General features: G+C 45.4%; 1 protein-coding gene across 1 annotated transcript; it reads left to right on the top strand.

Annotated features, from left to right (window-relative positions):
• On the top strand, window positions 1-27,385 carry LOC128298779 (uncharacterized). The gene is made up of 7 exons (XM_053034560.1): window positions 1-72; window positions 6,244-6,576; window positions 19,118-19,208; window positions 24,481-24,738; window positions 25,193-25,328; window positions 25,422-26,028; window positions 26,100-27,385. Exons 2-7 carry the CDS (start codon window positions 6,417-6,419, stop codon window positions 26,414-26,416), a joined length of 1,569 nt encoding a protein of 522 aa, XP_052890520.1. The 5' UTR covers window positions 1-72; window positions 6,244-6,416; the 3' UTR covers window positions 26,417-27,385.
• The last annotated feature ends 127 nt before the right edge of the window (window positions 27,386-27,512 follow it).

The following is a 27,512-nucleotide window of genomic DNA, read 5'->3' as shown; positions in this document are numbered from 1 at the left end:
GTGAGTTTTTTCCACGCGCTATCCCCGACTCGGTGATCCTTTCGCAGTACAGAGAAGCACGGCAAGTTTCTGGTCGGTTTGGTGAACACTTGCGCGGGCAAAGTGATCGAGAGTGGAAAACAGATTCTTTCGGTAGGAAGTGGCGGCAAATTACAGCTGATTTGGAGGTTGTGCGGAAAACAATTGTGGTGCGTGCGTTTGATCAGTGAGGAACCAGGGTTTTTTTTAAACGGCGTTTTGCGTGAAGATTAGCGGAAAGAAATTGCCCATAATTCGTGCGCGTTAATTGGTTGCGTGTAGCTCATTTACATTGCGCTTGACCCCCTGGGGGGGTGGGGGAAGGTGGGCGTACCACAACACGTGTGCAGAAGAAGTGAGCAGTGAGTTTAAACTGTGGTGATTAACGTTGTGGGGCTTCGAGAAAGACCGTACACCGCACTCCACAACATTTGCTGTACACCGCTGGGAAGAAGTTGCGAAATCTCTAACTCCTCCAATAAACGGTTCTCCAATAATCATAAATCAGGCACGGCTAAGTCAGGAACCCTGTCTAGCACGGACGAACTCTTCAGGTAGCACTCGCTGGTGGTTCGCTTTTCAACAGGATTTTGGTTTCGGGCTTTGATCCAACACACCTGCAGACGCGGGACAGACCACACTGCAGTTTGGAAATCTGAGAAGCTCATTCACGCAATAAATTATGCCATTCGAGTTCCCTGTGATTCCGCACGTAGTACGGACTTTGTCTTGAATTATCGTACGCTAACGACATACATTATATACACTAATGTTTTGGCCCCGGCATAAAATCAGGTTCGGGGTTCTACCCATTCGTGGGAGCAGCTTTGTGGCGTGTTTGTGGAACTTAATGTCTGCGTGTACAAGCGTCTTGTACCGATTAGCATCTCGCTGAAGTGTTTTTTTTTTGTTTATTGCACGTGACAAGTGGTTTCGATTGGGAAAAATTAAAGCAAAAAAGTGTATCTTTGTGTCCCCTGTTCAATGTTTGACCTATTTGACATTCTGGAACGCAACAATGCATGCAATTAAGTAAGGTGATCTCAAGTGCATCCCCTACTGTTGTTCCTTTCCCATTTTTTGTGTGCTAATTTAGCCATTAAGCAATAAATACTTTAATTTGTTTGCTAATAGCCCCCCGCTATAAACGTGCTGTTTGAGCTCAGCTTCACTTCTCAAACCACATTTTGTTTGCGAAGAGCTCCTGAAACAATATTCGCTTTGAACAGGATTTCCGTGTACGGATTCTTGTGCGCACAGCTGCTGTGTGAAGGCGTCAGAACTTTTAACCAAAAACCAACAAAACTTCAAGGTTATTAGACGAACTGCGGAGATATAACAACTTCGTCTACATAATTTAAACCCTCTGAACCCCCATTCGGCATTGAGCGCGGACTGATAAGCATAGTTTCGGATGTTAATTAAAAGCAAAATTATCTTCACCGCCATCATGGCCCATTACACCACGTTGGACCAAGTCCAACGACCGAAACAGACACAATACAATACGATGATACCATAAAGCCCATAAATTGTCCGATCAGTCTTTTCCGATACTGACGTTCGAAATCGAAATGTAAACAGCGGAATGATATGGGGTGATGCTACCCAACTCCTCCTGCACGAACTATCACATTTCGATCCAGAAAACCCAACGATCGACATGCAAATATCCAACAACGAGTAGAAGAAAAAATACGTTCGACACGACGAGTTGACGATGAGATCTGTCAAATCTGCCAATTCGATTCCATCTGCCCGCTTTTTCAAAAACAAGTTTAAACATTCAACCATTGCCCAGCGCCCAGCGCGTGGCCAAGGAGTATGATTGAATTCTATGGGCAACACAAAAAAAAACGACTCGTCGGCCACACACTAAAAGCTTTCGGTGTTTATTGTTTTATTTCAAACAACCTTTGCGACAATGTTTGGATGCGTGTGTGCGTGTGTGTTTGCGAGATGGAAACTTTCTACACTGGCGTTAATAGCACCCGAATTCTAACGCTACCAGTCCTGGCTGTCCATTTGCAACAGACAAAACATACATCGACTGATCGTGGTCGATCGCGCGCCGGTGACACAGGAAGGCAGCCAAATTAGCATATTGGTTTTGGCGCCTTTTTTTTTGTTTGTCGTTTGTATGTTTTTTCTGTTTGTTTTGTTTGTTTGTTTGTTTGACTCGACAGCTAATACAACCGCGGCTCGGTAGATTTGTCGTTAAAGTAAAGGATTTAATGCAACGAAACCAGTGCGCTCGGATGCAATTGCGCTTGAGAGGTGCAAAAATGTCAAACTGACCCCGTCAAGGTTGCACAACACCAACAAATTGGATCCGACTAGCGTGGTGGGTTGCATGGAAGTAATTTTACGCTCTTAAATATTCCCCAATTGAGCACGCTTCACCACCAGTAGGGGTTCATTAGCAGCGCCGTGCGGGAAGACCGGGGAATTGAGATAAAGAACACCTAACTTCTTTATGTCTGTTCTCCTCGCGACACATGACAGTCAATTATGTAGCCATCTTTATGTTCAATGCTGCGTGAGGTTAGTGCTCTGCCGGTGGTACATAAATTAGTCCTTTTTTTTTGCACAGCACTGGACAACATACATATCCTGGTGATTATGGAACCTGCTATATGGGCTAAGTAACGTGCAACATAAATTGCACTATTAATAGTGGATCTCCAGCAGCGAGGCTGGCAAAAGCTCTAGCCTTCATTTTGCTTTCAAGATTAAATGGCAGAACTAATGTAAAATCTACAGCGGTTATAATTGGATTGGTCACACGATCGAGACGCTACCTAATCCGATTAAAAGCATCTCTCGTGTCTTGTGGGGCGCACTGTGTCCCCAACTTTTGTGCTGAAATCGTAAACATTGGATTAAGCCGCACGAAAGCACTCAAGTTATAAGGACCCAATAAGAAGCGGTAAAGTAAGACTTTAAAAACGCGTTCAGCGCCATCTTGCGGTCACTTTCACGATTTCGTTACTGGAATGTTTTAAACGATCGATCGAATATTTGACCCAAACAAAACCAAAAAACCAAAAAATCCACCTTGATGTGGTCCATCATATTTCATTCGTGATGACGGTACTCCTTTAAAACTGTCGCTCCGAACATTCCATAGGCACCCGAGACCGAAAAAATGCATCCATTATTGCCGGTCGTCGAAAAAACAGGAACGAAGAATTCGTTATTATTCTCCCCGAACATGCATCTTCCCCCGGGGCGATCGATACCTTTCATCTTCTTTCGCTTAACACATCTGCATACCTTTTTCGGTTTATGTTGGAATTTGAAGCAAAATACCGGGGTTTGGGTTATATTTAAATTAATGATCTAATTTTTCACACATTATGTGTGTGTGTAGATTAAAATATTTCTACATGACCACATGGGTAGAACTTGTAGCACTTTTTTTTGCGAAAACAACAACTGGACATCGGTGAACTTTGCCTTTATTTGTGGGCAAGCGAACGAACGCTAGGAGGTTAGGAGTTAAAATGTGTCATAAAAAAAACCGGCAGCGAAGATGCTTCACCTTTTGGCCCTTACTCTTCCGGCTTGATGCTGCGCTAACGCACAGACCTACCTTGGTACAGACCTACCTTGGTTGTCCATTCGCAACCGAGAATATATATAGTTACGATAAGCAATTTAATTAAAGCTCCATAAAATTAAATCCAACTTCAAATCAGCGTAGCTTTATGATGCTTCGTCAAACTGCTCGAACACTGTAAAGCAGGGGTCGTCACACGTCTTTGAAGCTGCGGGCCAAACGAGTTTTGAGACATGTGAAGTAGGTCAAACCATTTAAAAAAGTTTCTATAATTTTTTTAAGCTGTTTTTATCAAAATTATGATTGCAAACTGATTGCAGTGTATTTTTAATTGTTTCATCCTTTTTTTTTGTCATTCTTTTTCGTTCCCATATTACTTGGATCAAATTACTTAGAATGCTTGCGGTATGTGAAAAAATATTGATTTTCAGTCGGATTTTGAAATAATACACAAAAATCTGCCGAAGCAACTTACAGATTTACTTACACTGAATTGAATTAATGAATTAATGCCCATGAATTAATTGGTTGGGAAAAGATGACCAATTAACCAATTTTGTTTAAAAATGTAGCACAAATATTACACAATAGATGTCAACGATCAATCACATATATAAATTGTTAGTTTAGTGATGAAGAGTTTTCGTTTGTAAGGTCCTCCAAAATTTTCCATCGGGTCGGAGAAAAACTATTCGCGGACCGTACTTTGCCGACCCCTGCACTAAAGCATTTAAGAGTGAAGGAAGGAACTAAACTTTTATAGCAAACCTACACAGATAGTAATCATTTCCTATGCTATGGTACAGGTTTCGAAGCAGTCGCAATGGCCACACTTTTCTATCTCGCGATGGAAAAGAGAAGTGAAGGAAAATTCCCAAAATCTGCCATCCGTAAAATCGGATTGTGATGGCATATTTTAACGCTCCGTTATTATTTGAGCGTGGCGCCAGCCGAGCGTTACCGTCGGTGACGCCGACGTCCGCTTTGCCAATTAAATAAAGCCCAAACGGCTCCGATGATGCGATTGATGTTGGGAATGATTAAACTACCGGCAAAGTGTTGCATATATTCAGCAGCAGAACAATTACAGTGAGCTTTTCTTCCTCCGATGCCTTCCAGCATTTCGTATGCAGCAGTGTGATTGATCGATTGTAACCATTTAACATTGGACGTTAGCATGAATGCAAAATAACTTTTTTTAATATTTCACCCTCGGGCCCCAAAAAAATGTTTGGCCCAAAACAGTGCTCTATGAATGTTGGCGATCAAATAATTTAATGGTGCAGCAGAACACTGGGGGAAAGGCTGCCCAATGCACGATACCTCCTCCTCCGGTGGACGTGATCGGACAGTAAATTTGCACTCTTTTTTCGCGCAGACATTTATTACTAATAGGCTGGTGTTAACTCCACACTAACGCTATGGCCATCGTTTGTTAAAATAAAAAAGATTTAAGAAGCGATTTTGCGGCATTGCTGAACAAATTTAATTAATGGACGCGAAGTTCGTCGCCAACCGTGCCAATTAAAATGATCGTTTTCACGAAATATCGCACGCTCAAAATGGTCATTTTTAGGGAAGTCTTTAGTTCTGCGGCTTACAGCATGATGTATATTTGTAAGCGAAACCGCCTCACCTTACCTTAAACGTATCCAATATGACAAATGTCCGGTACTTTCCGGCAATGGGGGACCTTCAGCACCACCACCAGCGGTGTTGTGTTGTGTGCGGATGATTAGATTATTTCGCTATTTGTCATGCGGGAAGATACTCGTGTCCACCGCGTGAACCAAAACCCTGGCTCTACTTTCGCGTTCTGTCCCCCTGTTGATACGGCTCATTTTTCCCACGCGACTACATGATCGGTACGGTTTGTCCGTCGCGGTACCGGGGTATTGTTTTGCTGGATTCCCTGTGTGGAATGTTATAATTAGGTAAAGGCACAACCCGCCAATGCTGTTGTGTCTGAGCGAGTGGAGTGAAGTGGTTAATCCGGTGGTGCTGCCGAAAAGCTAGCCCGCAGTCCCGCGGATCGATCGACATTTACATACGGTGGGTGAGTGTGGCTTGTAAACATAATTTATCACCAGTGTTTGCGTGCGTGCGTGCGTGCGTGATGATTTGCATACCCGCGATCGCGACCACGAATCTTCACGGTTTCGGTTCATCATTCGTCATTAACGGTACCCCGGCTGTTGTTTTGAGAACCGTTTTCCCCCAGGATTAAAATAATCCTGCCAAACATTCACCACTCGGGCGATACTTAATGGAGTGGCGTTGGCTTTATACGTTCGATCGCACTAATGGCCGGCGTGGTTGAAACATAAAATGACATACCGTGGCGGTACACGGGACCCAACAACCGCACGCATCACCAACGAAACACGATCGCGCAAAACCACGAAACTCAAGCCCGGACATAAATCATGTTTGCCCGGATGACAATTAACAAACCACCGAAACGCATATAAGGGCAGGACTAGTTTACGAAAGGCAACAAACTGCGAAAGAAAGTTCCCTTTCCTCCTCCAAATCGCGACCACACGGAAACAAAGACCCACCGTGTGGGGCCACGCCGACGATAGAATGCCCAGAACGGAACTAACCGAGCATTTCCACCCCCCCACATAACGCAAAACAGATTTATCTCTTATTTCCCCCAGAATACCTCAGTGTCCCCACGTTGGTAAAGTGCATACGATAAAGGAGTGCCACATTGAAGGAGATTGAAAACGTGTTAATCGGTGAGAAGTGAAAAAACTCGGAAATAGCTCGGTCTTCCGTGCAAGTGTCGCAATTTCGCCGCATCTAATTTGCTGGGTTGGCGGCAACGAACATGTCCCCGGTCGCCACCCCACGCGCATGGTGGGGTTGGTGGTGTGACGCTGACGGTCGGATCCCATACGCTCGCCGATACGCTCCACAGCCCCATTTGTCAACCGGGCGACAAATGGTCGGCCTCCGGACGCTGGCAGCACTGCTGCTCATTCTGGCAGGTAAGTCATAATAGCCGGTAAATAACAACCGGCTCACTCAACATGTCTCACACCGAAAGATAAACATTCTACCGCCGATCCTCAACCCCATCGGTGGCTAATGTCTTGAGGATCGCTCGTCTATGCCTCGGGCGGGTCTCGAACCGACATCATTTTCCGGTTCTTTGTTACAGCTCACATATTTCTAATTTATTTTATGTTAATTTATAAAACCGACCCACCATTCCGAGAGGGGGAGGGCGTTTAATGGAAGTAATCACTTCTTAAGATGGACATAAATTACAATAATACGATCGGGGGGATCCGCACGTGACGAAGCCTTACGATATACCTGATCTTGCGTGCGGTGTATCATTTAACCGTTTCTATATTGCACGGCAGTTACGGCAGCCACTGGTCCTCCAGAAGGTGCTGGAGAAATGGATGGCTTCATTTTTTTGTTTTGTTTTTGCTATCCTCTACTCGCTTTTCCCTTTGGAGGCTTGACAAATGACTGACCATTACTTACGGTGCATTTACTGGCTGACAGGACAGGACCCCGTGCACGTATTTCTCGCCCAGCCGGGTTTTCAGTCGGCCGCGAAAGTTAGAAAGAAATTGAAATTTAATTGCATTCTGCAGGCTAGCTACAGACACCGCCTAAGCACCGTGGGGGCTGTGTCTTTGGAGTCCCATATCGACCATTCGTGATGATGGACCGCAGGGGAGTAACGGAGCACGGGTAATATGTTCACCCTGATGAACATATTGTTTTGCCAGTGTTGCCAGCAAATCACTGTCACTGCTCGGGGTGGTTTAGGTACTGCATACTAACCTCAGACATTCTAAGCCAAACCACGGGTACTGTGGGTCAGCGAGAATATTTAGCACAAGTGCCAAATCGAATGTTCATGTCACGCTTTTGCCCAACCGCTAACGAGCGCATGATTGATAATGGAGAAATTCAGGAGAAAATCGGATTGTTCTTTTGTTCACCACCCCGGGGAGGACCCAATATAGGTTTCCGGCTGTGAAATAACACCCAATATAAGGTACAAAGCGGTACAAAGTAGTAAGTGTAAACACTTTTATAGCAAGTGCGAACACTCAGCATCGATTAACACTTGTCGTTAATGTGCCATTTATCACCTGATTTAATGGTTTGCTCTTCCCTCGAGTTGTAACGAGTTAGTTCAGTACACGGTAAGAGATTTTGTCAACAGACTATTAGCTTTAGCGCCTGCTTCATCAGCCGGACGAGTGCTTTCATGGTGCAAATTGCCACCGAGATGCTAATGCTCGCACACTCAGCCGGGGACACTTCAACTTCGAAGAACCGCTAAACCGGCTGTCGATTAGTTTGGCCAAATATTTATCCAACTTCATCTCAGCCATCAGTTGAAGTTTGGCTCTTCAAAACAATACCCCGCTCGCCAAAACATTACATTCTATCGCTCCGAATACGCAGGGAATGGAAAAAAGGCCGAAAACAATGGCCCCGCAATAATACAGCGATGTAAACTTCATTAGTCCCCCCGACACAAAAAAAAACCGAAACTCGCTTCACTCAGCCGAATCATTTATAATAATTACAGCCCCCAGCAGCCACGCGAATGTCCCGAAAGTAATTAAATTATCATTTCAATGGCCTTTGGTTAAATTAAATCGTTTTATTATGCAAACGCTAACTAACGCGTATCGTTTGACCCTAGCGATCGTCCACCAACACCAGACAGGCAGGCAGGCGGTGCGCGCGCGCGGTAACCTACATCACATAATTAAATTCGATTCCGATCAGTTGCTTTGGGATGTCCCGCGTAAAGTAAAAACGGCCATCGATCGAACGGGGACGATAAAGTTTTGAGTAACCGAACCCGATATCACCGAGCGGTCGCGGTCTCGCGATTGCGATCGCGATGATGATCCTCCAGTTTTTTATGTACCAGTCCGCTCGACGATCGACATCAGAGCCTGGGCCAACCCGACGGACGCTCGCATTTAAATGAGGTGTCAATGGTGTGCCCCATTACGTTTTTGGCCGGTAGGAAGATTTCTAAAATAAGCATAAACTTCATAAAACGTGTGGTTTTGTGGTCCCACACAAAAAACGGCACTCCGGTACACGTGCATCTCGCTGTCTATCTGCGCTGGGTGAACCTTTGCCCAAGCTCAAGGTCTTCCAGCTAAGTTTTTGGTAAGGCAATCGATTGGGGATCGGATGTTAAATTTGCTTTCGTCAAAAATCTTTCAACGCTTCACCCCGCAGAAAGTGACCGAGCCGTAGGGCCATCATTTACCTCACGCTCGCAGTCGATGAGATACAGCGCGCAGTCAAGTAACGCCGCGCTAACTACTGGGGAGCGGTTCCTTTGGCTCGTCCGTCCGCTGCCGCTGGCTAATTACTCATTCCCTACAGTGTGCGTTTATTTGCGGTTTTGAAGTGGTGGGAAAAGTTATTTTTAACAAATTCTTCCTTTTGAAATATTTGCAACCTTGCGCGTGAACAACGTGTAAGACAACTTTTCCAAACAACGCAAGCAAACATCACCGAACCATCGATCGAAAGATCGTTGATCTCGATGAGTGCCAATAAGTGCATGTATGGTTTCGTGTGGATGCTTGACAAATGTTTGGACATTGTTGGACGAAAAGATGCAAAAAGGATTGCAGTTCTGCAAGATCTACCTTGTCCAACAGTCAATCAATCAGTCAACTCTTTCGTTGCGAACTTCGCAAGAGAGTTTGTCCATTAAGGTGTCTCCAGCCCTGACAGCAGCGCACCGAAAACTGGTCAAATTAAGCTCATTGAACAGACTTGACACTTGACACGCACTATCGAACGTCCGAACCGCATCCTACGACCCTTGTGTGTGGGTGGACCCGTTTAGAAGCTGTCATCCTCAAAATCACACTCCATTAACCTCACTGACCTCGACGCTGGGCAGACATGACGGAGACCAGTCGTCTACGGTGGCGTCAAGCTCAGACATCCAACCAACGCACTGTTCCAAACAGTCCCGATTCAATAAATCTCCAATATCTCGGATGCTATCGCTTGTGTGTGCTTTAACTACAACTGGTAGGCAGATAGGTTTGTCCCTTCCGTGACAACGTGGACAACGTGTTCTGGGATGCAGCGCAAACTAATTTACTACTCATCGAAGACATCGTCTAAGTCATCTCGACTCGACAGTTATAGTAATGGGTCAACTCCATTCGGCTTCCTGCTGCGTCGCAGCAAGTACTACTACCACAACTACTACCTTCTCTTTACTCATTCCACGCTCGTAGTACAACATCACCGAGATGACATGTTCCGATATGACAGTCAATTAAAATTCAGCGATTGCAACGATTTTATTTACGCCTATGATTGAATCATAATTTCGCCCGTCATTACCCCAATTCCCTACACCCGTTTCACCCGCACAACTCGTTGCAGAACGGACACACGCAACACATGTGATGATGAAACGGGCTTGCTGCGCGGCATCCGCAACAACAAGTGGCGCTACGATACGGTCTGTAGAATTCGCACGCGACACACACAGGACAAAACGAAATAAAAGTGGCCGCTCGAAACGGTCCGACGCCACCTTGAGCAGTGATCTTGTGTCGCAAATTTTGCTGCCCGCCGACAGAATGGCTTGTTTATGTGCATTCGGCCATGGTTGGTTAGTTTCCGTGTGATCATCATGGGGTGGATTTTTATTGCATGCGAGCAGTATGCCTTGTTTTAGGTGTGGAAGCCCCGAAAAAAAAGCGAACAGGACATTAAACAACAACTTAGCTTAAAATATGGCGAATTAAAAAGCTATACCACTGGCGAAAGATGGAACGTATCAAATTACTCACACTATAAACATCGATTCCATTTGATAACTGCAGCATTCTTCGAAGCCGGAGCCTGTGCTCCGGACAACTCGGCATAATATGCATATATACATGCAGTAACTACTCAGTTCAACCCGCAACAAGGTTTCAATAGCAAATATCCATTACCATTCCATTTGAAGTAATCGCCACCATCGTTAGTGTGCAATGGTGTCTCGTCAATCATACTCTGGCCCCGGGGTCCCAAGTACACCCATTTAGCCGCTTGTCAACCCACTGCCCATAAAGACATTGTTCCACGGGCACGATCTAATCAACTATTAAGCATATCAAGATGTCATCATAGCATCGAACGATAGATCACGGTCAGCCAGGCAACCACATGCAACTGCCTCTCATGGGGCCCCTGCTAAAACAATTGCAAAACCGGACACAAAACGATTTTCCCACTGAAAACAAACAGGACCTAGTTTAATTAGTACGTGTCGTTTGCTACTGTCGCGGGTCGAGGAAATTAGATTCACTTAAGTGACCGCCATCAATCACCATCACTGGGAGGGGGGTTGATCGTAGCTGCCCGTTGCACTGCTTGGATTGTTCTAATGACAGCAGTTCGAGGCCACTGTTTCGCCTCCCCAGCGAAGTCTTCGAGGAAGCAGTACGAATTGACGCATCAATGTCTAGCCGGGTCAGAAAGGAAACACAATTGTCCCCGGGAAGGAAATTGAAAAGCACAGAGATGGATGACTTTTAAATGCAGCGTTATTAGAGCGAGCTGGGGAGTTAAACAAAAATCAACAGTACTGAAGAATGTTATCAACTTCTATTTTTTTTCGGGGAGAAATATTGACTAGACGAGAATTATTGGACAGCCGTAACTAGATCCGGTTGAACCTATTTCGGATTCATAAATCTGAAAGAATCTTCTGAATAAATGAGTACAGGCAGTCCCCGAGATACGCGGATTCGGAGATACGCGATTTTTGGAAATTTGACAGCTGAGCTAGTTTATAGCACAAAATTTAAGCAAAATGGTGAAAAATTGGTCGAAATTATCTTTTATGGCACAGAAAACATTTGTTTTTAGCTTATTTTAATGTAACCTTTCTAAAATTCGTTTGATCCGTTGCATAAATCAAATGCAGAGAAGGAAGTCGACTCTGTGACTTTGAGGTATAAACAAAATTACACCAGGATTCGACTTAGCGGTCCGCCTATAATAGCGTATCTCGGGGACTGCCTGTATATCTGAATTTCTATTCCAAATATTCATAAATACAGATTCATAAATCTCTAAGACTCACATGAAAAATTCTTCTTAAAAGATTCGAAGAAGGAAATGTTTCCAAACTAACGTGAATTGTAGCAAAGATTAAGATATCAATAGCTGATTTGGAGCAACTCATGAATAAGTAGAAAAAACACCAATCGACGTCTGGCCGAATATTTTAGTACACTTTTTAGTACACAATCCATAGTACCACTATTCCGCATTCCATATTCGTTGCGTCTTACGTCAATCGCAGGGCTAACGAAGCGTTAAAATGGATCGTTTAAGTACCAGCTGTGAAACCTACCAGTAGAGCAGTAAAAACCTAACTTTCGCTCATGCAAACCAAATAAACTATTCCGCCTTGTTCAATGCTGCCTGCCTCCGTCATTCCGTCTTCTTTGAGGGCCCGAGAACTGCCAATCAAATTGGAAAACTGTTCCTCTGTTGCGCCTCAGCTAGCTCATGTGTAACGAGGAGGGAGTCCCGCCAACTTTTTCGCTGGATAAGTATAAACAAACACGGCTTACCCCCACGCGCTAGTTGGGCGATGTTTGTTTAGCAAAAATTTCTTCCCCAGCAAATTCTTGCGCCGAATAGAGATGGTGGGTGTAGGGCGGGTGCTTTGGTAGAGAAAGGGGAACAACCACTTATCGCTGGTTGCTGTAATTATGAGTGATGTTTAAGCAAACGTAGACATGGTGGTGATAAGGGATGGAAATTTGATTAGTTTATCTATTAGCTCAACTTAGATAACGTTACAACTTGTATAATGCAAGCGCAAAAACTACACGTGTGAGACACACTTGCCTGCTGAGATGTCGGCAGCAAATGTTCGTATCGATCGTGCGCGCTAGATGCATTATGATCGCATCCGGTGACAGTATGGTGTCGAATTTATTGAGCAATTTGATCGATCCGGTCCATCGATCAACCAATTCGATCGACCCTCGTGTGTTCGACGTCGATGCGAACCGAACCGAATGTAACCATAGTAACCGCAACTTCAACGAGAGCAGACACATCTGCATCCCAGAGACTCTGCAGCCAATTTGCTTGCCGATTGGCGTTCTCCGCTTTGTCCGCGTATGCGGAACGCAGCAAACCATTCCAAGGTCGGGTGGCAAAGCGGTACACAAATATTTATCCCTTATGCTTGATTTGCAATAAAACAAAATGGCTATCATATGCTTAAATCAAAAACAGCACCTCATCATCATGCAATCCTTTGGGCAGCTATTAAATAAATAAATATTTAACTTCTTTGCTGTGGGAAGAGCATTTTCTTGATCCATTCGGAAAGGTTTTTTTTTCTTCTTTGCACACACACACACGGAACGTTTATTTATAGAGCAAAAAAGAAACAGGTATATACATATAAATACATTCATTAATGCCCTTCTGTCCAAATATTACCCACCAGAACAAAAAAGGCAACGGGGCGACACAATCTTGTGCTGTAAATTCCTTTTTATGACATGAGGCATTTGCACAACAAAACGTGCAAAAAACCCGGGCACCACATTAATCACACTTTTTTACGGTAAACTCGCGGCACCCAGTTCCTCGCCGGAAATCAACGTTTCACACAAATGATTGCAAATTAATCATTTTACGAAACCGACCAAAATTAAAAGCACTCACCCGGACGACCTCCCTTCTTCGGTGCAATTTTTCGGTTGATGCATGCAATAAACGCCACGATGATGGTGAATAATAAAGTTGTCCCGAGCAAAGGAAGGCAGACTGGGGGGGTGGGCAGTGATTTATACTGCTTACCATATCCAATTCCGCGTCCACGCTAAACACGACAAGATCGGGGCAGATTGCAATCCATTTCCATTATTTTTGTTTTGGCCGTTTTATCCCCCACCCCAATGGGGATGACATTTGACTAAAGCATCAACTAATAATTTCACCCTGTGCTGTGTGTTCACATTTTCGAAATCTCCAATCAACATCAGGCGTATCAATCACAAGCGAAATGGTTTGCGTGCGCAACAGCGTTTGCTGCTGATGCGTGGAAGTGTGAACATTTAGAACTTCCGCGTGTCGATAGAACCAGCTCTTCCTTTTAGTCATCGCTTCTTTTTTTTACTTACTTATTTCATCTCACGCGTTAAACCATCCAAAAAACTCGCGAAATGAATTCATCCATCGGTTGAATTAATGTCCTTTTCGTCAGGCGCAAACGTTGCGTGACGTTGATCCACCATCTTTGTGTGATTTGTCTGCTTTGCGTTCTCTGCTTCGAAACCACGGCGCTCATCAGGGTGATTTTATCTACTGTTCGCTTTTCGCAAAACTGCACATCGGGCGATGTGTGCGATTTCAAGATTAACACCAACCAAATCGTCAAAACATACCATCCATCACATTCGCTAACTGGTGGGGCCGCCCGGGCACTGCAAAGCAAGGTTTTTCGCCTGTGGGAAACATTTGTTTTTGGCCTAGTTTGTTTTGTTTTGTGTGCGGGTTTATTTTTTTTGTTTCGATACCATGTGGCCCCTCGGTTTTGGGGGTTGTTTTCGTCACCCAGTTGTCATATCATACGCGACACACCAATTAATTCGCTGCGCTTCTGCTAAAAATACTAATCGCTAATGGTTTTTTTTGCTGGTGAAAGTTTTATTTACTGCAGCGCCAGGTCAGAATTTGACCGATCGCTTAGCGTCAGGCGAAAAGCGATCACGATCACCCATCTCCAGTGCGTTACACACAAGCCGCATGCAGAATCAGAGCCGTGTGTACGACGTGCTGTACGAAAAACCACCTTCCAAATCAAATATTCCCATAAACAATCGTAAATTTCGCATAAAACGGAGGACACTCGCACGGAGAACTCGCGGCGTCCGCTGAACGAACCGCTTTATGGAATGCTTTTAGACCCAGGGAGCGAGAGAGAAACCGGCACAAAAACCTCATAAAACGGCACAAATTGAAGGTAAAACAAATTCGAACAGCATTTCACAATAAAATGCTCCATAAATCAACTACTTTCATGGTTCTTCAAAACTCATAAATAAATAGACATTGCGCGCCTCCATTGTGTGCGCCTGTGAGCAGATCAAACAAAATGCCACACAAAACAAAGAATGTTGGCCTGTTGGTGGTTTTTGTTCGCAATTTTTGCCGTGGAAAATGAAGAAAAATTAGTTTTTAATCTTAAAATACAACAGCCTCACCGACCGGCCGGCCGGACGGTGGACGTCCCGCCGGAATGTTTTGATTTGCAACTATTGGCTGCCTAATAGATTTATGGTTTTTCCAAGTCGTTAGAATATTCAAATTTCAGTGTGCGGATGCCCTTTTTTCTGTTTTCTTAAGCCTGCGAGAAGAGAGAAGAGAGAGAGAAGCGTTAAACTGTGGACTGCTTTAAAGTTACACTGCGCTAAAGGCTAAGCAGCGCGTCCCGAAAGGTAGAACAAAACTAATTCAACACACCCGCTGGGGCTGCAACTTCGGGGTGCAAAAGAAACACACCGATATATGGTGCTATTGGTAGCACAACCTATTAAAACCCAACACCGGAATGATCCCGAAACAAACCGATTTGTGCAGCAAAAAACTCACCCCGCTACGTGAAAAACGGCACATAAATCATAAGACGAAGGCCAAGGGTTTCCTCCTTGGTCGGCGCGGGAACCGTCCCCGACTGGCGGACCAGCTAAAATCAATATTGAACGACAGAGAGAGGTGAGAATGCGGGCAGTGGAGTAGCCACACAGAGCAATAAAACTGGTGCCGGCTCAGTTAACTTCCAACGAATGCCACCGCGACGACGACCACCGCATCGACTTAATGTCGTCGAGTGGTCATAATATCCTTGCGTCCTGTTTTAATGGGGTGTGAAAAGCGTACTTCAACTCGCTGTAAAACTGACAAACTGTATCACCTCTCGAGAGTAGGGGGACTTTCGATCAACTCACCATAGAAGAAGTTATCTTGACCTCCAATTGGCTCTAGAGCATGGCTTGCTGCGATGCCCTTTTGAAACGCTTTGGAAAGTGGAAAAGTGCACTTCAGACGGGCAATTGCGGGCTGTCAAACAGCAAACCTCCGTCCCTCTGGGGCATTGGAAATGCAATCAGCAGTGGGTCACAGACAGTTCAAGCCACCTTCTATTTGATTGAACCCTACTTGTCTGACCCCCGCTGCAGGCCCACACGCAGCGCGCAGTTTTCCATTCGCGGATACAATCTGTCGTGTCATTGGGCATATCCGTGCCCATCACATCCAGCGTCCGCCCTCAATTAGGGTGCGCAAATTGTACGCTGCACAAAGGATCCCAATTACCCCCCGAGCGTTTGACCTGTGTGTACCCTTTGATGACAGGGCGAAACGTCAGGGCCTACTTGCAGCATGTGCAACGCACTGCAAATCGTTTTTTTTTCTCTCTCGCTTCTATCCTTTGGAGGTCAAATAGTAAAAAAGCCAGGACGATACATTAAACCATATTGTGTTGCAGATGTGCTGGGGGACCGTTTTGTACCGTCTAATGAACGTCTTGACAGGTTGCCAAAAACAGTTTGACGCTCTAGTTGACGAGCAGACGGTAAGTTCCCGTAAGTCACTCACGCTTGCTGCCCCCGGGGCGTAATGTATTCAATTCGGCAAGACGTACGCACACTGTCTTTGTGCCCGCAAAATAGCAATTTACAAAACGCATCAGTTGGAGTCCGTTGCACAAAACTCTTTCGTCGAACCAAAACCCTACCACCAGACGTTGAACTTTTGGCAAATCGACGAACTCAGCGCCAATTAGTGCCGACTGCTACCAGATGATTACAGACTGTTCGACGAACTCGACACTTGCCATTTTATCACTGCTCCGTACTACCGTGACTCAGAGTCCGATCCAAATGGGACCGACGCCGTTTGGGAAAGAATTAATTAGTGACGACAGCTCGTGTACTTTTCGGTATTGCAGTTCGGCCGGCTGGGAAATTAGAAATTGCTTGCCAATAAAAGAAGACAGCTCCACAGTTGCTAAGGCACACATCATTATCCCGATGGTAACATCTCAGAATTACATCCATGGTTGTAGAGTGGCAGCTGTACAGTATCTCCCCCCCGCCGTCAGTAGAGCCGATAAGCACCGCAAATAAAACAATGCATCTTGAACACGCGTTAGTTACTGCATAGTTTAAATTCCAGTAAAGGGGGATTGAGTGAAGATAAACAACGCATTTGGAATGCACACGCCGCCAATCGGAATGTGCAACCGACGACGACGACCTTCCGCTTCAACTTCAAAACTTTTGATTGTTGACGTCAGGAAGCGGTGGCAGTGGGTTAGAATATCTGAACCGGAATTCGCATACGCTAAAAGTAGGGCGGTGGTGACCTAAAAATAGTGCAAACTCTGTTAGAGGTTCCATACTAACTCGTCACACAATCTGGATATTAAGGGATCTGGATCATATTATAATACAGAGAGAGATACTTGCGCATCTATTATTGTCTTCTTTCTTTTTGATTAATTACTCTTTCTCTCTCTCTTTGATCTGTGCTTCTTTCACACTGCTGAGAGAGAGTTTTGAATACTCACCACCATAACGCGGAGTTCTTATCAATAGTTATCAGTGCATTGAGAGAGTAGTAGTTCCCCACACTTGGTTCAGGTCAAGGTTAGAACCCAGGACCGAACAAGTCTGGTGGGTCACACGTTACCGAATCCACCACCTGACCAGCTCAAGCTGATCGTGATCGTTAGCAACAAAGTACGAACCAAGGCAACCGAATCATTTGTAATCTGTTGCTTAATAATTATAAACTACCTTCCTCGTTCCGAGTGCAAAAAACCGGTCCACGACGAATCGGTCAATGTGCTACATTTGCAAGCGCATTATTCACGATCTTCCTGTTTTTTTGCGGGACGTTTTTTGATCGCTCCTCTTTTCAAGATATTCTCCTGCTTCGTTGCGAGCACCATGAAATGGACTTTAAATATCCACTTCGTGTGTTGTTAAAACTCTTAAAAGCTCATCGAACATTACCATCATATACCCCTTATTCGCATCATTAGATGTCTCCAACCCCCCCGGGTAATGATTGTTGGCCGGAGATTCTGTGTTCTAACGACCCAACACAACAGTAGCGTAAACAAACGAGTAGGAATAAAAATAATAAAACACTAACGCCACCATCATCGATCGAGCTTTTATTAAACTGCGATCGGCTTAATTAACTAAAAGCGGCAAGGCGTGCAAGAACTGCATCCGCTGCATGATATGCACTTCTTTCTGCATCTCCTTCGGCTCGTTTTCGTTTCGATCGTGCCCGTCAGATCGGAAGCGTTTATCTTTCTCCCGCACGCGAAGAAAAACGGACGCACTCTCGGGCGCACAGTTCGGCAGGTTGTTTTAGGAGCGTTATGAAGAATTAAACACCTCATGCATATAAATGGACCGACTGTGATCCTCTAACGCAGATAATCATAGTTTGATTTATGGAGGTGTGACAACCGGCGCGAAAGCGATGGCGCGATCGGAGAGGTCGAAAGATTAATGTCAACGATAATTATTCACATTTGTTGACAGCTTCTTAGCCTGATTGCTACCTTATCTACAAGAAGCATCAACCCGGCAGAGTACAGGGCCCGGTGTCCAGGCCGGCTAGTAGTAGTAAGCTGTTTGTTGCTGTACAAGAGTGTCACCCTTTCAATTACCACACGATTACAACGAATCCATTTGAATAAATGTATTGCCCGGGTCTCTGTCGTATTATTTATGTCACCCATGTACATTGTAGCATCGTTGTCCGCTTTTTCGATGCGAGTGATTCGAGAGTAGGAATTTTTGTCTTTTCAACCGCTACAAATCGCCGCTCCATGCTTTGTGTTTGTCGCGTTATGGTTCGAGCTTCATGGACCATGTTTCGTTTAATTATAATTATGATTCAAACCGCGGATCACCTCAAACTCACCGACACGAACGCATTATGACAAGCCCGGGTTCATGTTTTTTCGCTAATGATCACATATGTAGCGATCGCTGGCGGGTCATTATTCAAGATTTTTGCCTCACACACCACTCCCACCCTTTGCAAAAAAAGGGAGGAACCAACTGATGCATTTTTTATTTTTCCGGGGACAGCTTTACGGCGATCACACGATCACGGTTGCTCTCTCCCGCGGAAGAAACGAACGAAATGACAAACGGCGAATTTACAAATCATAAATAATTAACCGTATAAGCTAATAGCTCACCCCATAACGCCATAAATAAGCATAAGAACGGTGTGGAAAAATTTGCCCTCGCCAAAATCAAAAGGGGGATTGAATTAATTGCGCTGCTACTGCCAATGTTTCTCTCGAACAGCTCAGACCAGGCTTTCGAGATTCGAGTTCCGAGTGAATGTGTGTTTCGGTGTTATAAATTTATTTTGATAGTATTTTGCCACTTTTTATACATATTTTCTTCCTCTTCCCTTGCTTTTCTCATTTCCATGCTATAGTTTTGCCGACCGCTAAGTGCCACCCGAGAAGTTACGGTGTACCCGGCAACGAACAAACCGCATCGATTGCAGCCAATGGAACAGCTAACAGGTTTGCTCTTCGAGTGTTGCATTGCATCTTTTGCACACCGTGTGTATGTGTTTGTCGTTAGTCGATCTGTTTTTTTCTGCTGCTGCTGCAACTGTGTCCGTGTGCATGCATGTGCCTCTTATCAAACGCTTTTAATCACGCCTGCCGACCTTCGAAGGTTTGGCATGAAGTTAGAACTACGGAACCGGGGGAAACCAACCTATAGCGAAGTTAATGCAGCAGGATCACTGATGCAGGTGTCTCTGGACAGCTCCCTCTCTGTCTCTCACACCGAAGAAAAGTCCACCGGAGGCATAAAAACCGCATAACTAGTATATTTTCTTCTGATTTATAGCAGGCAAGTGGCCGCAGAGCTGCAACAACATTTCCAGGGGGAACGCATTCGGGGTTTTGGTCGACGTCTCCAATGTTTGCCCACCTCAAAAAATTTGAGGAAAAAAAAACGTTGCGAAAACCTTCGGGAGATTTTTAATGAGGTGTCCCATATTGAACAACACCGTCATGGATGATGGTGAGCACTAATGGGCAGACACTCAACAGGCTCAACAGCCACACAGCATGGCGCGATACCGCAAAACATGAGCATTTGGTGTCCCCACAGGAGGTCCATCATCTCCGCTCCCTCCAAAGAGTCCCTCTCCCTGTTTATTGAGATGGATAGAGCAACTGAGATGAGTTTCAGAAAATGGAACAGAGATCGTTTAGAATATTTATACCACACACGTACCTAAACGTTCTCCCGATCGCGTTTATTTTATTGCCCCATGTTTTCCCTGAAGATCTCTACTGGATTTAGACCATCGACTGGCTTGCTGTCACTAGCTTTAACAAATACTTTGAATGATCGCGCGATCTGGACCACTGTTTCTCGCCCTGTTATGAGCGACATATTCGAAAGATTTCTTAATTAATAAAAGACAGCGAGATGAAAAGTCACCCCATGGGGCTCAACAAAAAAAAAAACCCGCAGAAAAAACAGTGAAGTCTTTCTGCAAGCTGGCTTTTGGGGGGCTCGCCGTCTGCCAATGAATGCCTTGGTGATAATAACCTGCTGAGCGGAACCTGGCGGATCCTGCGATGGTGCACAGCGTCAAACAGATTGCTGCCACGCCAATTTGCATCTTGCTAATAGGATTAAAGACTCACTCTCGCGCAGGTAGCGTGAAACGGACGGTCACGGCGTACAAAAGCCACAAAAAGCACACCCTTTTTATCCGACCTATGCGCTATTTGATCAGCGGGGGCCTTAATGAGCCTGCTTAATGCAATTTAGCTATGCTCGTTTAGGCTGCGAATGAGCTGCAAAGCTGAAGACTCCCTCCCAGTGCATGCCGCTACAAAGTTACTGGAGCAACGAACGGACGGTGCTTCTAGCCGCTCTTGCCTAACCCAAACACTGGTGATGGAGTGAAAGCATTTAAAATAACATTTTTCATAGTCCTCCCGGGGACCGTTTGGGATGCAAAAGGGGATGCGAAAAATTTGCCAAAAGCTCCATGAATGCTTAACGAGCTCGTGTATAGCGAATCTAGTTCGAAAACCTCACAAACCATAATTTTGCGGTACCAAAAACGAACGTAATAAAAACCCAACGAGGAGGAATAATTTATTGGTCCCCATTTTTATCGCCATACCGATCGGGTGCATATTTTAACTGCGCAGATATAGGACTGTCGGTTTGATTTAGTGCGGGAAAAATACATTCCTTACGAGCGCCATTATTAAATAATAATTTTTTAAATTATTTAATTATTCCAACGAAAAGAAAAAAAAACAGTGCCAATTTCACAACCCTTTTGATGGACCTGAGGGTAGTCGTCTTTCCCCCACAGCGGGAAGCAGAGATAGTTCTGTGCGTTAATGAAGCTATTTAGTCGTTAACATATTTCTCGTCTATCTCCACACGCAACGCAGGTAGTATTAGCGTTGCAATTAAATAGAATGTTTTACTACCGCAACAAATCCACATTAGGTCGGCAGCGATCGACTCCCGTCGTGCAACATTCACCTTCCGATAACCCAATAAAACCGGAGCAATAAAAACAACAAACCAACCCAATGCAAACATCCTGCCATCGGAGCGAAGACTCCCGGCACCAGCAATCTTCCCACCGAGCGCGCAGATCAATCTCAATACCTTCAAGGTGCCGGGGATCTCAATATGATTGGCTGGGGCTCCATCACCATCACCAAGCAGTTTGCAACTGCGCAAAGTGCGCAACTGTACCGAGTATGTAAATTCTTATTAATTCACTTACCCGCGAGACCCTGGGAGGGAGGGAGAGCGGTGTCCAGTTCAGCAGAGCCTAGAGCGCCACCGCTTCGCCGGTGTTGTGTGTGCGTCGACGTCTCGACGCGTGTTCGCGGTGTGCGCGACAAGTATGACTACGCGGCAAGCAAGCTGTGGTGGTGGAGAACACAGGAGAAGAAAAATTAATTAATTGACATTGCTATTGACCATTGGATTTATCTAGCATTTATACAGTTTCATTTGTAACTGCCGCGCAGGGTTGCCCTGATCGTTTTGGTGCGCGCTTAGGTCTTAGGTTCCTAAGTCTGCTGCCGAGTTAAGCCTTCCGGATTGTACCACTGAGCAAGCTGGAAGGCTGCTGAACAAATGGCGTACCGTGGGCAACAGCACAGTGGTGTGAATTACTGCCTCAATCAGAGCTACTAATTCGGTACGGTATTGCATGCCTGCACCATACATCAGGTGATTGTAATGTGTTGTAACGATATGGCCCCACGAACAAACGAGTATCAAGTGTTGCCAAGAATAGCTGGAATACCCTAAACCGGTAGCTAAATAATCGTTACGCTGCCCAACATAATAGCTAGTAAAACATCTTTATCTGCCAACCTATCATGGATTAGTTTTCCCAACCCTTAAAAAAGCCTGAACCCACGAGACAGCTTTAATGGAACCCAGTAGCAAAAGGGGAAATCAAAAAGGCCTACTTTTCCCCTTTCCGATGCACGCACATGGTAATGTGTCGCGCAGGCTTTTTGCAAACATTCTTGCGATAAAACCTATAGAGTAGCATGCGATTTACGGCAAGATAAATGGGCCGCTTTCAATTTACGCAAAAACCCAACCGGGGGCGCCAGGCCATAGACGAGAGTACAAAACCAGCGGGAACTCGATTAGATTAGAAGATGATGTGTCAATTAGCGTCACTAGTTTACATGTCGAGTCAACGAAAATCATTTTACCTCCTCCACCGGTACCGTAAAACTTTCCACAACGAATCGATCAAACGATCGAGCGCTTTCTGTGCCATTTTTATTTTGGAGCGGATGCTTTAAGGCGCACACTTAAGCGCGTGGTACGCGATAGAGCGTGTAAAGACGCAAACATACTTTTGCCATTTCCCGATCGCGAATACAACCGCCGTAATTGGATGTCACGCGATAGCGCTTCGGAAAAAAACCATTGACAACGAAACCATCGACTTAATATACGGTACAATCCGGTAGACGGACTATGCAAAAAAAACAATCTACATCTCCACACAAATCTATCTAAGCTAAGCCTCGTCTCAGGCCACGCACACTTGAACCGCAACATTCACATTTGCATAGTCATCAATCCTAGGATTGATCTCTAAATAAACCAATTTATCTGGCACGATGACAAATAATCCACCCACATCCTTCAGCTGATGCGTTTCGTGTTGCACCGGGGGTGCTTCAAGCAGATCACCTTCCATATGTCTCCATACTGCGTGCTAATTCCCCACAGTAAACAAACATTTAGTCTTCGCCAACGTCAATCCGTCCGTCAGCTTGTGCACGGTGGAATGATTGATGAAGAATTCACGCCATCCCGTGCACACACGATGCACACGCTTCACGCAGCAACCACAAACTGGTGGAAAAGATGGAAAAAAACAGAAAGAGATCCACTGTAATGATCGCGTACGTCGGGGCTATGGTTTATTCCCATTACGGAACGGATCCCGGCACGGTAGAACCTGACCCAATATCTTACCGAGTGTTTGGACCTCCAACGAAGATTTTCCTCGTCTCGTCTCTGATAAGCGACTGGAAAAAATAAACAAACAAACCAGATTATGGACTCTCCTCCCCCCCCAAATTGCCCAGAAGCTGCGTAAGGTGCCTGGGTGCCCGGGTTTGGTTTGGCCGATTATTAACCGATCAACTTCCCCGACGATGATGAGTCTCAATTATCCGCGTTTCTGCTTTTTTGTTTTCCCCAACCACATTAGCTTGTACAAGCGCCATTCCGATTCGTCATAAAGAGCACCTGCCTCCCCACCTGATTCACCAAACAAATTGAAATTCATGTCTGGATGGGGTATAATTACTATCATTTGAAATAAATTATTTGTTCAACCCAACGGTCTGGCCAACAATGTACGATTGCCGGAGCGGATGTTGGTGGCGAGGGGTTTGGCACGTACCGGGTATAAAGCATTGCTAATATCATAATTGAAACCAATGAAGAATGATATTTAACGTCTGATCATCGTAAAACCGGGGGTGGAGGGTGGAAAACCGATAATGATCGGGGGTCAGATGGTGCGGGCGTTTGCAATCACCTCTCTCACTCTTGATTTCGTTGCCAATCCCGTGTGGTTCCCCCGGCCACTTGAACTGTATTTTTCATACACAATTAAAACTCTTGAGCAATGGGCCTGAGATGGTTTGTTTTAAATGGACCACACGGTGTTAACAATAATCGGTGCGCCGATATCAGAAGTTACCCGTTTGTAAATGTGCTCAAAACCCTCCGTTATATTCCGCAACGGTGAAGAATCTGCATCCTCAATCGAAGCGTTTAGTCGTACGCTTAGATCGGTTGAGTTATGAGTTGCATGAGGCGCGTACACGATCGCCGGATACATAAATACTCGCCCAGGCATGGGGAGATTAGATAAGTGAATGTGAACACGGTAACACGATGCTCATTAATCCGCCCGGGGGAAGGTTTCGGGGTGGGAAGCCGTACAGGAGTACCGTGAGTACAAAATGCGGAAAAAAAGGTAACGCGGACACTGCAACATGATCACACACCGAAGGGTCTGCGTATGTGCTCCGCAATCGGTATATAAAGTTTTGCATAAGCAAACATTGCAAGCGGGGTTAGCTGTGTACTTCCAGATGAAGAGTCCTTTAAACGTTCCACTCTTCCAACTGATCGACAACACAACAAAAACACACCACATTTCGACAACCCCGTACACCGTACATTCACACACAGACACACGAGTGCCGTACAAGTATCTTGCTCGATTTTCACTTCCAACAGAACCGCCAACACGTACAAACGCATTGCTCCGCAAACAAACGGTGCGCTACCGTGGAAGGGACCGTCGCCGCTAGCAACGTCAGCAACGACAGGTAGGGGGGTGACATCGCCGGCGGGTCGGCGAATTCTGCGGCCGCAACGCGTACACCATCACCGTGCCGGAGACGTCCGCGTCGGGCGCAACACGGGCGCAGGTGGTACCGTCAACGATCAGATAGGCGCTAGCACTCTTAAACACCATAGCAAATCGATCGATCGGTAAGCAAGTTATCTCTCTAGCGTGTCTAAACGAACGTCTTCACCCAATTCCCCAACCCCAAAACACATTCGGGCTCGCTCGCGCACTTGCGTGCAATAAATTACGAAAATTTACCACTAAAACAACTCCCACCCCGCTTCGGTGGTGTCTGGACACGCGACAGTATGTCATTTTACTTACAAAACCCCTCAGTCCTACCCCCAAGAGAATCGCCGATCGTTATCGATTTATCGATTTGCATCTGCGACAAACAAACGAATGCTTATCACGCAATCATTATCCGCCAGTGCGCAGTCAGCTGTGCGTCGAGTAGTGTCCAATCGATGCATGAGTTCCTGCTGTAATGTACGTTGTCTGCGTGCCTTCAATGTTGTTGATCGATGTGTTCTTTACCGGCGCAGGTTGTTCTGTTCACTGGCCGCTAATCCCCGCACAATATCTCCACTTCCACAGAGTTCCATCGGGCAAGCAGCAGCGTACGTACAAGAATGTCCAGCAAGGCTCCGTTACGCTCGAGATGGGAAGTCAGGCATTTCTGGAACCGGAACAGAACCTAACGTTAGCGTTTGCCACCAAACAAGATTCTACTGTACGTAGACAGAGGGCTTGCTACGACCTTCACAAGGACGACTGCTGGTAAATTATTGATTTATATACCCCTTTTGTTGATTCTATCTCGTAGATACACCGACAACGCAATCCCCCGGCAAAGAGGAAAAACGGACGACAGCAGCACGGCGCCCATCATCACGCTAAAGGGCCGGGCAGTGCGGTGGCCGGTGGTGGACCGAGACGTAATGGATCACCGCCACAGCTGAAGTTCACCAACATTGGTGATCTTTGCATCCGATGCCCACCGGAGCGGACTGCGATCGCACGGAAGGGGCTGGACGGCGTTATGATTGAACCACCCTGTCTGTCCACCTGCAATGGGCGACCAATATCCAAGGAACTGTACGAGCTGGAAACGCTGTTCGGACCGAAGGCAAACTTTGTGCTGCCCCATTCGAACGGGCCACCGTACAGCTTCCTGGCGAAGGTGATCAGCAAACAGACGGGCAACACGGTGCTTACGTGCGATCTGCGCTACCGGGTGATCGTGAAGCAGTGCAAGCGGTACAAGCCGAAGAATCGCGATCTGAAAGTGAGCTGCAGTCTGGGCAATATCTGGGGTTCGCGCTGTACGTTCCATTGCCGGAGCGGTGGCTATCTGACCCGACCGAACTCCTACGTTGAGTGTGGCGAGGATGAGCTGTGGGAAGGAGAAGAACCATACTGCGTGTTTAATGGTAGGTGATGGGAGTTCTTGAGGGTCTTATCATATTGTTTTATTAACAATTCGTACTCACCACCGTTTTAGATGTATCCGACGACTACGCGGCCGATAGCGATGCGGCGAACGTTGTAGGCGATTGCCAGCTAGATATTCCGCCCGAGAATGGCCGGTTTGCCTGTGATCTGAAAGACAACGAAAGTGCATCCAACGAACTGGCCGTCCCGAATGGTACCGCGTGCCAGGTGAAGTGTAACGAAGGCTTCCATATCCCTGGACATCTTCAACCTGCCATTTACTTCCAATGCAGCGACGGCCAATGGAACAACACTATGCGCCCCTTCTGCTATAAACCGACACCAATCACTGGTGGAAATAGCCAGCGGCGTCGAGTTTACGGCTAAGGATGTACTACTAACAGACTTTCACGACAAACGACTAGTGATCGATTAGTATCCGTTTTGTCCGCAATGAGTAGTTAGCAAATTACTCAGTTGCATGTGAGATATGCAGGAGCTCATTTCGAAGGACAGCTAATAGTAATATACAGTAACAGCAGCTGGGCGCGGGATTTTGTGGAGCGGAAAAAAGGAACTCTTTAAGTTATAACAATATCAAAACTCAATGTACTGTTGCCATAATGATCGCAGCGCGCGAAGGGACATCAACATAGACTAATCATCCCATTTCCCAGCGTATGATTTGCAATTGCTCTGCCAGGTTTTAGTGTCGCTGCAGCTAACTGTCCAGGGACATCCAAAGGATTTCTGTCCACGCTAAGCCTTCGTATGTTTTTTTTTATTTAATTGGCATCGCTAAACCGAACTGCACACTAACAAAAAAAAGGGGAAGTTGGGCAGAACATTGACTCGAACATGGCAAAGCAACAAAGTTGCATTATAGCTAAGAAACCGTAAACTTGTTCCTTACTGATGAGCGTGAAATGTATTACGAATGTGCGTGTGTTTTTTAATTGCTTGGTATCTCTAATAGTTAGTTAAGGGAAATGCGCGGAAAAACGATCGAAGGATGTGCTTATGTATTAATGGAAGGAAGATGTAATTTACGCTTGGTCGTAAAATGGTAGGGAAACATAATTTACAACAAGAAAAAAACACTACAAAATGAACTGTTGTAACGAATCGCCTTACTCTTAGATTTGGTTTGTAGCTATGAAATGTGTATATCTCTGAATCTTACCATTACTTTCATTAATTTTTGTTCAAAAGCTCTCACTCACCAATGATTCGATAGTAGTAGTAGTATTGCTTTAGTTACTCAACTGATGGTCACGAACAAAATTATTCTTCTATTGATACCCTGAAGATGTAAACAGTTTTTTAACAGTTCAAAAATATAAAGAAGTATAACTTGACCACTGTCGGGATTGGTACATTTAACAACATATGAAAGAAATGGCTATATCATTTGGTTACACGTAAGTACAGGTGGATATGTAAAACAACTTAATCTAAACTGTCTAATGCTATTTCTTTCTGC

This window comes from Anopheles moucheti, chromosome 2 (genome assembly GCF_943734755.1).
Source record: "Anopheles moucheti chromosome 2, idAnoMoucSN_F20_07, whole genome shotgun sequence".
NCBI classification, from domain to species: domain Eukaryota; kingdom Metazoa; phylum Arthropoda; class Insecta; order Diptera; family Culicidae; genus Anopheles; species Anopheles moucheti.
This window is presented reverse-complemented; position numbering and strand designations above follow the sequence as displayed.